This window comes from Pleurodeles waltl, chromosome 11 (genome assembly GCF_031143425.1).
Source record: "Pleurodeles waltl isolate 20211129_DDA chromosome 11, aPleWal1.hap1.20221129, whole genome shotgun sequence".
Classification (NCBI taxonomy): Eukaryota; Metazoa; Chordata; class Amphibia; order Caudata; family Salamandridae; genus Pleurodeles; species Pleurodeles waltl.
This window is the reverse complement of record NC_090450.1, coordinates 988,566,882-988,580,557: the sequence shown is the minus strand read 5'-3', so window position 1 is coordinate 988,580,557 and position 13,676 is coordinate 988,566,882. Positions and strand designations below refer to the sequence as shown.

Sequence of the window (13,676 nt, the reverse complement as noted above, 5' to 3'; positions counted from 1 at the left end):
AGACAATAGTGACCCTAGGGGTAGCCCAAACCATATACTGAACAAAAAATGGAATGCAAACACAGGACCCCCATTTAGGTAAGTGGAATGTGTAGAAGGGAGCTGGAGGTACTAGGAAACCCCAAAGGTAAGTACCACAGCGTCCCCTAATGTACAGGAGAAAAGGAGTAAGTTAATGGATTTTCCCTAAACCTCCCAAAAGGAAGGAAAAGAAGAAAATACAGCACCTAGATAAGACTGCAAGTAACCAGTGGTGGATTCCTGAAGAAATAGACCTGTGGAAGAAGGGGATCAAGTTGGTCGACTGTTATGTGAAGAAGGTCAGCACTACAGCCCTGGAGTCGGTGAAGAATTCCTGAGGGATGCAGACAATGTCTCATGGTAGAAGAAGACATGATACCAAGCATGCCTAGGTTCGGAGTTACAGACAAGACGCACAGGAATCCAAGACCCCACACACAACCCTCCTTTACAACCACTTGGCAGGGCACACAGGAATCCAAGACCCAACACACAACCCTCCTTTACAACCACTTGGCAGGGCACACAGGAAATTAAAAACCCAGCACACATTCCTCCTTCACAACTACACAGCAGGGCACGCAGGGAAATAAAAGCCAGTACACATCCCTCCTTCACAACTACACAGCAGGACGCACAGGGAACTAAAATGCGGTACACATCCCTTCTTCGCAACTACACAGCAGGGCACACAGGGAACTAAAACCCAGCACACACTTCTCCTTCACAACCACACAGCAGGATACACAGGTAACTAAGATACAACTCACATCGCTCCTTCAGAACCACACAGTCAGAGCACACAGGGGACTAAGATGCAACACAACCCTCCTTTACAATCACTCAGACAGTATACATAGGAAATTAAAACCCAGCACACGTCCATCCTTCAGAACCTCACAGAGCAGACACACAGGGGACCAAGATGGAACACACATCCCTCCTTCACAGCCTTGCAGCAGGACACACACACAACCACGACTCAACACGTTTGTTTCAGAACAGGATACACGTGAAACTAACACCCAATACATCTTTCTTTTTCATAACCAGACTGGCAGAGCACGACATGGACATCTCTTGCTGCCAGTCAGTGTCAGTAATATCTGTTACAAATAAAACCATCATAATGAATGACCTTATGAAAAGTTTAAATGTCTTTTTACTATTGAAACCAAAGTTGATGAAAATAAGACTGTGCCTGCTGGGAGTCGGTGAGGCGCCCCTCTACTCTTGATTTTGTGTACAAGGCCAAGTCCCTTCAAACATGTTATTGACTCTCTTGATGGCGATCAGACATGCCTATCTAGGGTTTGGGTCAAAAATAAAAATATGATGAGTTTTCTCAGTGTTATGAACTTTTAGACGGATGCAAATGCTTACCTCTTAAGCCTGTCAGAAATACTAATGGTTGCACCACTACTCAGCATTCCTTGGGCGCCGTGTGGACCTTTCCCAAGATCTGAGCGCTAGCGCCTACATCAGAAGTGAAGGTAGGAATGCGCTGCACTGGGAAGGCCGCAGGTGTTTACCCCGAGCCCAGGCCTCTCCATCTTCTGGGCTGACTGGAAATAAACATACTGCTGGCCAGGCCACTGAGGCATCCCAGGCGCTTCTCACACACGGGGCATTCCTAGGCACCTGCCGGCTGGGCAGATGCCCCCCCAATGCTTCATCGCTCTGTGCAGGCTTCTGGTCCCAGTACATATGCCACCAGCCCAGCCTGCTAAAGCTTTCAGTGATGGGTCAGGGCTTGTGTCCAAGTTTGTACAGACTTCCTGAATTCATCCCTTTGGACCTGTTGCACATGATGAAGCGGGATGGTTGATGTCATGCACATTTGGTTTTGTGTTGATGTGTTTTCTGACGCTCTGGGCACTGAAGCACTTTCTGTGTTACTACAGTATTAAAATGCAGGGCCCTCTTCCCCGACAGTGAAGTATTAACATAGACCAGTGCTTAATAAATAAATAAGTGCCAGGGCCCTGGTCAGGAGGCTATTGCGGCTTGCACCACCCATTGCCACGGCCAGCACTTCCAATGACAGTAGCTACAACTACTAACCATCACACTGCCTGAAGTGTGACAGTTCAGACTGTTCCAGGCCCCCACCCCCTTAAGAATGGCTTGGGCGGCACGGATTAGCTGTTTATTATGTCTATTGCATTAATAAACAACTGTTGTTTAGTTCATCTTTAAATTACACAAACAGCGCCACCATGTGGCAGCTGTTAAAAGTGCATGTGTTGAAAATGAAGTGCCGGTACCAAGCACAGGAAACCACAGACTCAAATGAAGCACTGACATAGACGGTGCTTTTCTAGTAATTTAATTTCCAGTAAGGTGCAGAGATTTGTTATTGATAGATGTTTTGGTACCTTTGGCAGGGCCTGGGCTCCGGACCGACCATGATGTATTCCTAGCTTGCGTGTCTGCACAGTAGACTGGTGGGAGGAGAGGGAGGTGGGATGTAATGTTGGGGTGTGGGGTCACACCATCAGGGTTGGGGGCTCAGCCTTCGTGACTCAGTCAAATAACAGAGTACTTCTTCTTTTGCTTGTTTCTTTTAGGGTAGGGCTCCTGGGTAGAAGGGGAGTCGGAAACCACTGGCTCTCAGCTAAACAAACTGTGCCCCAATCTGCCTGCCTGTCCCTGAGACGGGTCTGAAGCTGTGGTCGTGTCACAGGGCACGAAGCGGAAACAATTCTCTTCTCTCTCTCTCTTCCTGTCTTTTGAAGCCAGTCCTGGGCCATCTTCCACAGTCACATGTGTAACATTTATGTTGTGATTCTGGGACCAGAGTTTAAACATAGGGCGGTGAGGAGGTTCTGTTTAGATGCAAATTGTAATCCTCTGAGAGAATTTGACCAAAGTAAATAGCACTTCGTACAGGCAGTGGTCACACATGTGGCCACAGGGATACAAGTTGTGGCTCACGTTGGAGAATCTCCCTATGCAGGTGTCTCTGGTCCACACTCACTGATGTCATTCGCTGGTTGGGGTCTGAACCAGTATAAATGTACATTTGAAAATATCCTAAATAATACAATGAACACATTGATATGTTGTGAACATGCACCTACAAGATGAAATAGTCTCTGAAATGTTACACTGAGCCCTATAATGAAGCCAATAATAAACTGTGCTTGTTGGGGGCAGATTGAAACACCGGTCTCATCTTCGCTCTTCTGCTCTGCATGCTAGACTCTAAACTCTTACTATGGATGGGCTAGCGCTGCATAATAAAGTCCCAGCACAGGCATTAGGCTGACATGATGTACATGTCCCACTGCCCAGGCATCTTCTCTTCACGTCTTAAAATAGAAACCTAGGAACCTTTACTATTGTTGCCAATTAAAACATTATGTTAGACTATTTTGTTACTTGTTCTGTTTTGGAATGAGTAAAGTTGTTAGTCATTGGTCTTGTTAATAGGTGAGGCTTTACGTCGAAATGGAGAGTCAACCTACCTCCCTACGTAGGAGGCCAGTTACATTTAGTAATGTGGCTGCCAAGTGAGCAGCCGCTTGCCTCTAGCCTTCCATGTCCCTATTGTAACATTGAAGGGTTTTCTGTGCTGTGCCAGGGCAGGTCTGTGAACATGGTTTGCTCCACAGGCCTAAGATGGGTCATTTCACAGGCTGGTGTAAATAGTCACCCTAGGAATGATCCCAGTCCACTCTTCACGGACAGATTCCTGCGATCTCAGCCGCAGACGAGGAGAGAAACCCGGCGATTAGTTAATAAACATCGAGCACTCTTGAAACCTGCTGGAGGAAACTGGAAGGGTCTTAATGACCACATAAGATGGCGGATGGACCATCTCTGTCGTTAAATCGGCATAGAGTGACTGGCTCATGCCACGCTGGAGAAGACCACCTTGAACTGACGATTAGCTGGTTGCTTAGCTGTTGGAATGGTGGTGTTCTGGAAGCGGGAGCGATGGCTGCTGTACGTGTCGCCGTTAGTGGAAGATGAGCATAGTGGTTGCATCAGTTTCTTTGCAGGCGCCTTGCTTGGCACCTTTATTTCTCTCATCTTGTCAGTAAATACATTTACTGTTTCCTCTAGCATTGGTTGGCTCATTCTGATGTCTTTGAGGACAAGGTGTGCTGCTGCAGCAGCTCTGCCAACCTCCTTGTTCTGCCACACTGCTTCACCTGTTCAGTGCCTGTCGATCTCATTAAGGTTCTGCTCCTCTGTGCTTCTCCTTTGAATTTTGTGCGTACTGGGTTGCCTGCTCCTTCCTGTGAGCACGCTTGCCGGCCCCTTCCTGTGAGCACGCTTGCCGGCCCCTTCCTGTGAGCACGCTTGCCGGCCCCTTCCTGTGAGCACCCTTGCCGGCCCCTTCCTGTGAGCACCCTTGCCGCCCCCCCCCTTCCTGTGAGCACCCTTGCCGGCCCCTTCCTGTGAGCACCCTTGCCGGCCCCTTCCTGTGAGCCCCCTTGCCGGCCCCTTCCTGTGAGCCCCCTTGCCGGCCCCTTCCTGTGAGCACCCTTGCCGGCCCCTTCCTGTGAGCACCCTTGCCGGCCCCTTCCTGTGAGCACCCTTGCCGGCCCCTTCCTGTGAGCACCCTTGCCGGTCCCTTCCTGTGAGCACCCTTGCCGGTCCCTTCCTGTGAGCACCCTTGCGGGTCCCTTCCTGTGAGCACCCTTGCCGGCCCCTTGCTGTGAGCACCCTTGCCGGCCCCTTGCTGTGAGCACCCTTGCCGGCCCCTTGCTGTGAGCACCCTTGCCGGCCCCTTGCTGTGAGCACCCTTGCCGGCCCCTTGCTGTGAGCACCCTTGCCGGCCCCTTGCTGTGAGCACCCTTGCCGGCCCCCTTCCTGTGAGCGCGCTTACCTGCCCCCTTCCTGTGAGCGCGCTTGCCTGCCCCCTTCCTGTGGGCGCGCTTGCCGGACCCCTTCCTGTGGGCGCGCTTACCTGCCTCCCTCCTGTGAGCGCGCTTACCTGCCTCCCTCCTGTGAGCGCGCTTACCTGCCCCCCTCCTGTGAGCGCGCTTGCCTGCCCCCCTCCTGTGAGCGCGCTTGCCTGCCCCCCTCCTGTGAGCGCGCTTGCCTGCCCCCCTCCTGTGGGCGCGCTTGCCTGCCCCCCTCCTGTGGGCGCGCTTGCCTGCCCCCCTCCTGTGGGCGCGCTTGCCTGCCCCCCTCCTGTGGGCGCGCTTGCCTGCCCCTTCCTGTGAGCACGCTTGCCGGCCCCTTCCTGTGAGCGCGCTTGCCTGCCCCCATCCTGTGGGCGCGCTTGCCTGCCACTCAGTTATAATATTCAGCACTGGACCTTCAGTACAGTTCCTGTTTAGTGATTATGGGGACGTGGGTGCAACTTTGTGTGCCAGTGTTAAACAGACTTTGTTGTTAAACAGCTCCTCAGGTGTTGGTATTATTCGACTCCAAGCATTTGTATCATGGAATTAGGAATAGCGTAATGCTTAATTTGTGCACTTGCATCTTTGTATATCCTTATTTGTGGATGCTCGTTAATAAAAATCTAATGTGGGCTTCCTTGCATTTTGTTTCCTTACAATCAAGAGGTGCCAGTTTGTAGTTAGAGTGGGTGGTGGACAGGCTTCCTAAGTTATGTGGTAGGTGATTGTGGACCCCATAGTGCTTATTGTGGGGTCCAAAGTAGTCAACTACAATGTCAGGTTTGAGGGTCTTTGAACATTTGCAAGGCGAGTGATGGTGATGGAAGTTGGGGCGATTCCTGGGAGCTATGTGTTTTGCCTAAAGAAATGACAAACTGTCTGATTAGGATGTGCCAGGCCTAGTAGGACTGTGCAAGATGATGGAATGGTCCAGGCACGTATGGCAAGCCCCCGTGCGTTTGGTCTTCTGCATGAGGGGTGTAGTATGGAATTATTTTGTGGTATCCATTAGATCAGGAGAGAGCGTTGGCCAACATGTAAAACCTTGCCTTGCGGCTGCCATCACTGCGATGTTTCACAAACATTCTCTTTTTCACCTTTGAGTTTTTGGGCGAAGACACTTGAACTGTTATGAGGGGTTTACTTCTCACTTACAGGGTTATATTTTATTATTGGCCCTGAAGAAGCTGCGAGACGACAGCGAAACATGTTGGTTTAGATGTTGCAGGCCTACTACTAAAGGACCAAGGATGGGACAAACCAAATTTATCCTGAGGAGTAAATACCTTTTTGAAAATTAGGATCAAGAATTGAAAAGATAGAACTTCGAATTATGCAGTGTAATGATTTTCTTTTTCTTTTTTTTAATGAGGAATGTAAAAGTTATATTGAACTGATTAAAGAGTGTGTGTTATTACACATAGAAATATCGGTTTTTGTGAGAATATCAACTTGATATCTTTTCCGTAGTGTTAATATTACTCCCCACAGCCAATTATCGTTCTCTTTCATGCCCAGGTCCTGGATGAAATCGCGGAGCATGGCATTCGCATCTACCAGCTGCCAGACGCAGACTCCGACGAGGATGAGGAGTTCAAGGAGCAGACCCGGGTGCTGAAGGTAAGAACCTGTTTTTGTTTTAATGCATTTATTTCAGGTGCTCACTGCAGAGTAAACCTGGCTCTGGCAGCGGTGGGTTATGTGAAATGTAAAACTGGTGCCCTGTCCAGGCTGCTGGCGCTGCAGCGAGTCTTCGAGAGGGCACTGCCCCTCTGTGCATGTACCATGTGAAAAGTGCTCACGGGGCTGGAGGGCCTGGTTGGGATGGGATCTCTGTAACTGGGCACAAGTCCTTTACTGTCCAGGACATCGCCTTCCGTGTCCAAGCTCAAAACCATCTTGTTCTATGGAGAAAGCTTCCAATCTTGTCCTTTAAAAGCATGTGAAGTACCTGTCTTGGAAAGCATCGCTCCATGGGACGAGAGCTCTGGCGCTTTCTGGGGTGGCATCGATTGTGGTGCTGGAGGGGGGTTGTTTGGAGAGTTGAGGAGTGACTACCCACTCTCATCCGTCTCCTTTTTCAGGCTGAAAAATATCTAAATTACAGGAGTGTAAGAGCAGGTCTGGAACAACAGACTGACTAATTGGTTTTGGCGCGTGTTTGAATATAGTTACCAGGTGTGCACTGGTCTTTTGGGGTATTTTCTTATTTTCCAACAGGCTGCTGCCACGTAGCTCTTGGAAATAGCAGCAATGCAGAATGAAGCGCTAACGAGTTATCTGAAGCCGGTAGGGATGGGGCACTGAATCGGGTGTCACCCTTAGCAGTTTTTCTGGGGCACCAGCCCTCTTGAATAGCGCCTGATTTACCCCAGTCTTCCTTTGCCATCAGCTGGCACCGAGAGGACTATGTGTTGATTGTGGACTCTTCAGTATTCCTGGCATGGTATGCACGGGGGCGCAGGTATCACCTGTAGGGCCCAGCCCCCCATCCGTTGCTCACCCCCACGGCTCCCCAGCCCCTCCATTTCTCCTGCTGTCGTGCGGGGAATGATTCCTGCTAGGTGGATTAACTCTGCTAGGTGAGAGCTGAGTTTATTAACTTCCAGGGTCAGCCTCCCACCTCTCTTGAAGAGGGTCTGTGAGACCTCAGCTGCTCCTGTTCTGCTGCTGTGACTGTCTCACAGACGTGCCAGGCCTGGGGAGCCCCCACCCCGTCTAATTAGCGACCCCACTGTGCAGCATTCCTGTGTCTCGGGGGATTAGGACGCACCGTGGGCTGTGTTGTCTGATCGTGTCCAGGCTTAACTGGTTCTGAAATGTAAACATCCACTAAGCTCCCTGCCCCAGATAATGGTGATTTAATGGTGATTAAAGACCGGGTATCTCCAGATTCCCCTGCTCGGCAGATTCCTCCCGGCCGCTGTGCTTTCCAGCGTACATTCACCTTGGAAGACACGGCATCTGCAAACCTCTGGGCGCGTGCGCAGTGTCTCAGCTCACAGCATCCATGGTCTGTCTGTCTGTCTACCCTTTAATCCTTGTTGGGTTTCTTCGTATTGCATGATCCGAAAAGGATCTGGAGACTTTGTTAAAATAAAAATAAGAAGCAAAAAAAAAAAGACACGTAGATCAAACTGTACCTCTGTTGGCAGCCCCTGCTGAGAGGTCAGGGATTAAATACTCAGGACATTTGTGGCATAAACTGGTGGTGGGCAATGTGAGGCGTGATCCCTGTGAAGATCTAGCTGTGGTGGGCAGGGTTGGGCACTGTGAGGAGCTGGTGGTGGGCAGCGTGAGAAACATCCAGTGAGGATAGTGGTAGTAGGCTGCGTGAGAAGCTTCCAGTTAGTGTGGTGGGGGGCACTGGGAGGAGCTGTGGTGGGCAGCGTGAGACGCTTCCAGTGATAGTGAGAGTGTGGTGGGGATCGCTGTGAGGAGCTGGTGGTGGGCAGTATCAGAAGCTTCCAGTGATGGTGTGGGTGTGGTGGGGGTCGCTGTGAGGAGCTGGTGGTGGGCAGTATCAGAAGCTTCCAGTGATGGTGTGGTGGGGGTCGCTGTGAGGAGCTGGCGGTGGGCAGTGTTAGAAGCTTCCAGTGATAGTGTAAGTGTGGTGGGGATCGCTGTGAGGAGCTGGCGGTGGGCAGTGTCAGAAGCTTCCAGTGATAGTGTGAGTGTGGTGGGGGTCGCTGTGAGGAGCTGGCGGTGGGCAGTATCAGAAGCTTCCAGTGATGGTGTGGGTGTGGTGGGGGTTGCTGTGAGGAGCTGGCGGTGGGCAGTGTTAGAAGCTTCCAGTGATAGTGTGAGTGTGGTGGGGGTCGCTGTGAGGAGCTGGCGGTGGGCAGTGTCAGAAGCTTCCAGTGATCGTGTGAATGTGGTGGGGATCGCTGTGAGGAGCTGGCGGTGGGCAGTGTCAGAAGCTTCCAGTGATAGTGTGAATGTGGTGGTGGGCACTAGTAGGCTGTGAGGAGCTGGTGGTTGGCAGCCTGAGAAGCCTGTAGTGATAGTGTGGTGGTGGGCACTGGGAGACTGTGAGGACCTGGTCGTGGGCAGTGTGAGAAACTTGCAGTGATAGTGTGATGGTGGGCACTGTGAGTAGCTGGTGTAGGTCAGTGTGAAAAGTTTGCACTGATATTGGGAGTGTGATGGTGGGCACTGTGAGGACCTGGTAGGAGGCAGTGTGGGAAGCTCCCAGTGATAGTGAGTGTGGTGGTGGGCACTTTGAGGGGGTAGTGGTGGGCATTGGGAGGCTGTGAGGATCTGGGCAGTGCGAGATGCTTACAGAAGGATCTGGGGCTGGGGCCTGGTGGGAGGTGTCCAGAGCTGGCGTTGGTGGGTCATGTGTGTTGCTGGTAGGTAGTGTTGAAGTGCTGATGTTGTGGTCGGTGGGAAGAGCTGGCTTGAATATGCCTTGTAAACCACTGCACCGACAGTCAGCAGTGCGAGTCTCCAACATGGGTGGGCTGGATGAGACGCACCATCTAGTGGTTTAGGTGAGAGCTTTGTACTTTTTGGCAGTATTAAAGGATGGCACAGATAGAAAGTCTGACAAGCGTGAGCTTTGGAACAGTGGAATGGTCAGTGGTGGGCAGTAGCATAAACAGACGTGTGACTGACTCTGCCCTGATGTACCAGTATGTCGAATTGTACTTGCCTGTTGGGAATTCTTCATTTCCTCCTAGGGCAGTAGTTTTTTAAAGACATAAGCACCCTCCTGTCTGTCTTGTGATGCCACGGGTTTGCCACCTGAAATCAGCTTCTGATGGTGGCCTCTCATTATGGTGGCCATGGCAGTGATAATGGTGAGCACAGTTTTCCTCTGGCAGTGCCCCATTGTGTAGATTAGGTGATAGCCAGGCTGACCACCTACATGCTTCGGGCAGTTTGCTCTGGTGTAGGTTGGCTGATGCCCTCGGTGCCTGCTGTCTGCCTCTGGCAGTGACCTCTGGTTACGTTGGCTGATGCCCTCGGTGCCTGCTGTCTGCCTCTGGCAGTGACCTCTGGTGTAGATTGGCTGATGCCCTCGGTGCCTGCTGTTTGCCTCTGGCAGTGACCTCTGGTGTAGATGGGCTGATGCCAAGAGTGCCTGCTGTGTCTGCCTCTGGCAGTGACCTCTGGTGTAGGTTGGCTGATGCCCTCGGTGCCTGCTGTCTGCCTCTGGCAGTGACCTCTGGTTACGTTGGCTGATGCCCTCGGTGCCTGCTGTCTGCTTCTTGCAGTGACCTCTGGTGTAGATTGGCTGATGCCCTCGGTGCCTGCTGTTTGCCTCTGGCAGTGACCTCTGGTGTAGATGGGCTGATGCCAAGAGTGCCTGCTGTGTCTGCCTCTGGCAGTGACCTCTGGTGTAGGTTGGCTGATGCCCTCAGTGCCTGCTGTCTGCCTCTGGCAGTGACCTCTGGTTACGTTGGCTGATGCCCTCGGTGCCTGCTGTCTGCCTCTGGCAGTGACCTCTGGTGTAAATTGGCTGATGCCCTCGGTGCCTGCTGTTTGCCTCTGGCAGTGACCTCTGGTGTAGATGGGCTGATGCCAAGAGTGCCTGCTGTGTCTGCCTCTGGCAGTGACCTCTGGTGTAGGTTGGCTGATGCCCTCGGTGCCTGCTGTCTGCCTCTGGCAGTGACCTCTGGTTACGTTGGCTGATGCCCTCTGTGCCTGCTGTCTGCTTCTGGCAGTGACCTCTGGTGTAGATTGGCTGATGCCCTCGGTGCCTGCTGTTTGCCTCTGGCAGTGACCTCTGGTGTAGATGGGCTGATGCCAAGAGTGCCTGCTGTGTCTGCCTCTGGCAGTGACCTCTGGTGTAGGTTGGCTGATGCCCTCAGTGCCTGCTGTCTGCCTCTGGCAGTGACCTCTGGTTACGTTGGCTGATGCCCTCGGTGCCTGCTGTCTGCCTCTGGCAATGACCTCTGGTGTAGATTGGCTGATGCCCTCGGTGCCTGCTGTCTGCCTCTGGCCGTGACCTCTGGTGTAGATTGGCTGATGCAAGAGTGCCTGCTGTCTGCCTCGGCAGTGACATCTGGTGTAGATTGGCTGATGCCAAGAGTGCCTGCTGTGTGCCTCTGGCAGTGACCTCTGGCAGTGACCTCTGGTGTAGATTGGCTGATGTCCTCGGTGCCTGCTGTGTGCCTCTGGCAGTGACCCCTGGTGTAGATTGGCTGATGCCAAGAGTGCCTGCTGTCTGCTTCTGGCAGTGACCTCTGGTGCACATTGGCTGATGCCCTCGGTGCCTGCTCTCTGCCTCTGGCAGCGACGGCTGATGCCCTCGGCTCCTGCTGTCTGCTTCTGGCAGTGACCTCTGGTGTAGATTGGTTGATGCCAAGAGTGCCTGCTGTCTGCCTCTGGCAGTGACCTCTGGTGTAGATTGGCTGATGCTCTCGGTGCCTGCTGTCTGCTTCTGGCAGTGACCTCTGGTGTAGATTGGCTGATGCCCTCGGTGCCTGCTGTTTGCCTCTGGCAGTGACCTCTGGTGTAGATGGGCTGATGCCAAGAGTGCCTGCTGTGTCTGCCTCTAGCAGTGACCTCTGGTGTAGATTGGCTGATGCCCTCGGTGCCTGCTGTCTGCCTCTGGCAGTGACCCCTGGTGTAGATTGACTGATGCCAAGAGTGCCTGCTGTCTGCTTCTGGCAGTGACCTCTGGTGCACATTGGCTGATGCCCTCGGTGCCTGCTCTCTGCCTCTGGCAGTGACGGCTGATGCCCTCGGCTCCTGCTGTCTGCCTCTGGCAGTGACCTCTGGTGTAGATTGGCTGATGCCCTCGGTGCCTGCTGTCTGCCTCTGGCAGTGACCTCTGGTGTAGATTGGCTGATGCTAAGAGTGCCTGCTGTCTGCCTCTGGCAGTGACCTCTGTGCCTGCTGTCTGCCTCTGGCCATGACCTCTGGTGTAGATTGGCTGATGCCCTCGGTGCCTGCTGTCTGCCTCTGGCAGTGACCTCTGGTGTAGATTGGCTGATGCCCTCGGTGCCTGCTGTCTGCCTCTGGCAGTGACCTCTGGTGTAGATTGGCTGATGCCCTCAGTGCCTGCTGTCTGCTTCTGGCAGTGACCTCTGGTGTAGATTGGCTGATGCCAAGAGTGCCTGCTGTCTGCCTCTGGCAGTGACCTCTGGTGTAGATTGGCTGATGCGAAGAGTGCCTGCTGTCTGCCTCTGGCAGTGACCTCTGTGCCTGCTGTCTGCCTCTGGCCATGACCTCTGGTGTAGATTGGCTGATGCCCTCGGTGCCTGCTGTCTGCCTCTGGCAGTGACCTCTGGTGTAGATTGGCTGATGCCAAGAGTGCCTGCTGTCTGCCTCTGGCAGTGACCTCTGGTATAGATTGGCTGATGCCCTCGGTGCCTGCTGTCTGCCTCTGGCAGTGACCTCTGGTGTAGATTGGGTGATACCCTCGGTACCTGCTGTCTGCCTCTGGCAGTGACCTCTAGTGTAGATTGGCTGATGCCCTCGGTGCCTGCTGTCTGCCTCTGGCAGTGACCCCTGGTGTAGATTGGCTGATGCCAAGAGTGGCTGCTGTCTGCCTTTGGCAGTGACCTCTGGTGTAGATTGGCTGATGCCCTCAGTGCCTGCTGTCTGCCTCTGGCAGTGACCTCTGGTGTAGATTGGCTGATGCCAAGAGTGCCTGCTGTCTACCTCTGGTGTAGATTGGCTGATGCCCTCGGTGCCTGCTGTCTGCCTCTGGCAGTGACCTCTGGTATAGATTGGCTGATGCCAAGAGTGCCTGCCTCTGGCCGTGACCTCTGGGGTAGATTGGCTGATGCCAAGAGTGCCTGCTGTCTGCCTCTGACAGTGGCCTCTGGTGTAGATTGGCTGATGCCCTCGGTGCCTGCTGTCTGCCTCTGGCAGTGACCTCTGGTATAGATTGGCTGATGCCCTCGGTGCCTGCTGTGTGCCTCTGGCAGTGACCTCTGGTATAGACTGGCTGATGCCCTCGGTACCGGCTGTCTGCTTCGGGCCGTGACCTCTGGTGTAGATTGGCTGATGCCAAGAGTGCCTGCTGTCTGCCTCTGGCAGTGACCCCTGGTGTAGATTGGCTGATGCCAAGAGTGCCTGCTGTCTGCCTCTGGCAGTGACCCCTGGTGTAGATTGGCTGATGCCAAGAGTGCCTGCTGTCTGCCTCTGGCAGTGACCTCTAGTGTAGATAGGCTGGTGCCAAGAGTGCCTGCTGTCTACCTCTGGCAGTGACCTCTGGTGTAGATTGGCTGATGCCCTCGGTGCCTGCTGTCTGCCTCTGGCAGTGACCTCTGGTATAGATTGGCTGATGCCAAGAGTGCCCGCTGTCTTCCTCTGTCAGTGACCTCTGGTGTAGATTGGCTGATGCCCTCGGTGCCTGCTGTCTGCCTCTGACAGTGACCTCTGGTGTAGATTGGCTGATGTCAAGAGTGCCTGCTGTCTGCCTCTGGCCGTGACCTCTGGTGTAGATTGGCTGATGCCTTCTGTGCCTGCTGTCTGCCTCTGGCAGTGACCTCTGGTGTAGATTGGCTGATGCCCTCGGTGCCTGCTGTCTGCCTCTGGCAGTGACCTCTGGTATAGATTGGCTGATGCCCTCGGTGCCTGCTGTGTGCCTCTGGCCGTGACCTCTAGTGTAGAATGGCTGATGCCCTTGGTGCCTGCTGTGTGCCTCTGGCAGTGACCTCAAGTGTAGATTGGCTGATGCCCTCGGTGCCTGCTGTCTGCCTCTGGCAGTGAGCTCAAGTGTAGATTAGCTGATGCCCTCGGTGCCTGCTGTCTGCCTCTGGCAGTGACCTCTGGTGTAGATTGGCTGATGCCCTCGGTGCCTGCTGTCTGCTTCTTGCAGTGACCTCTGGTGTA

The 13,676-nt window shown here is 53.3% G+C and overlaps 1 protein-coding gene across 2 annotated transcripts in view; it reads left to right on the top strand.

The window, feature by feature from the left end:
* The window catches only part of LOC138266478 (septin-2), a 242,321-nt gene that overhangs the window by 106,812 nt on the left and 121,833 nt on the right, over positions 1 to 13,676 (top strand). For both annotated transcript variants that reach the window (XM_069215313.1, XM_069215314.1), the window contains exon 8: positions 6,402 to 6,503. In XM_069215313.1, coding sequence (XP_069071414.1) covers positions 6,402 to 6,503 — 102 coding nt within the window. The remainder of the gene's footprint in view (positions 1 to 6,401; positions 6,504 to 13,676) is intronic.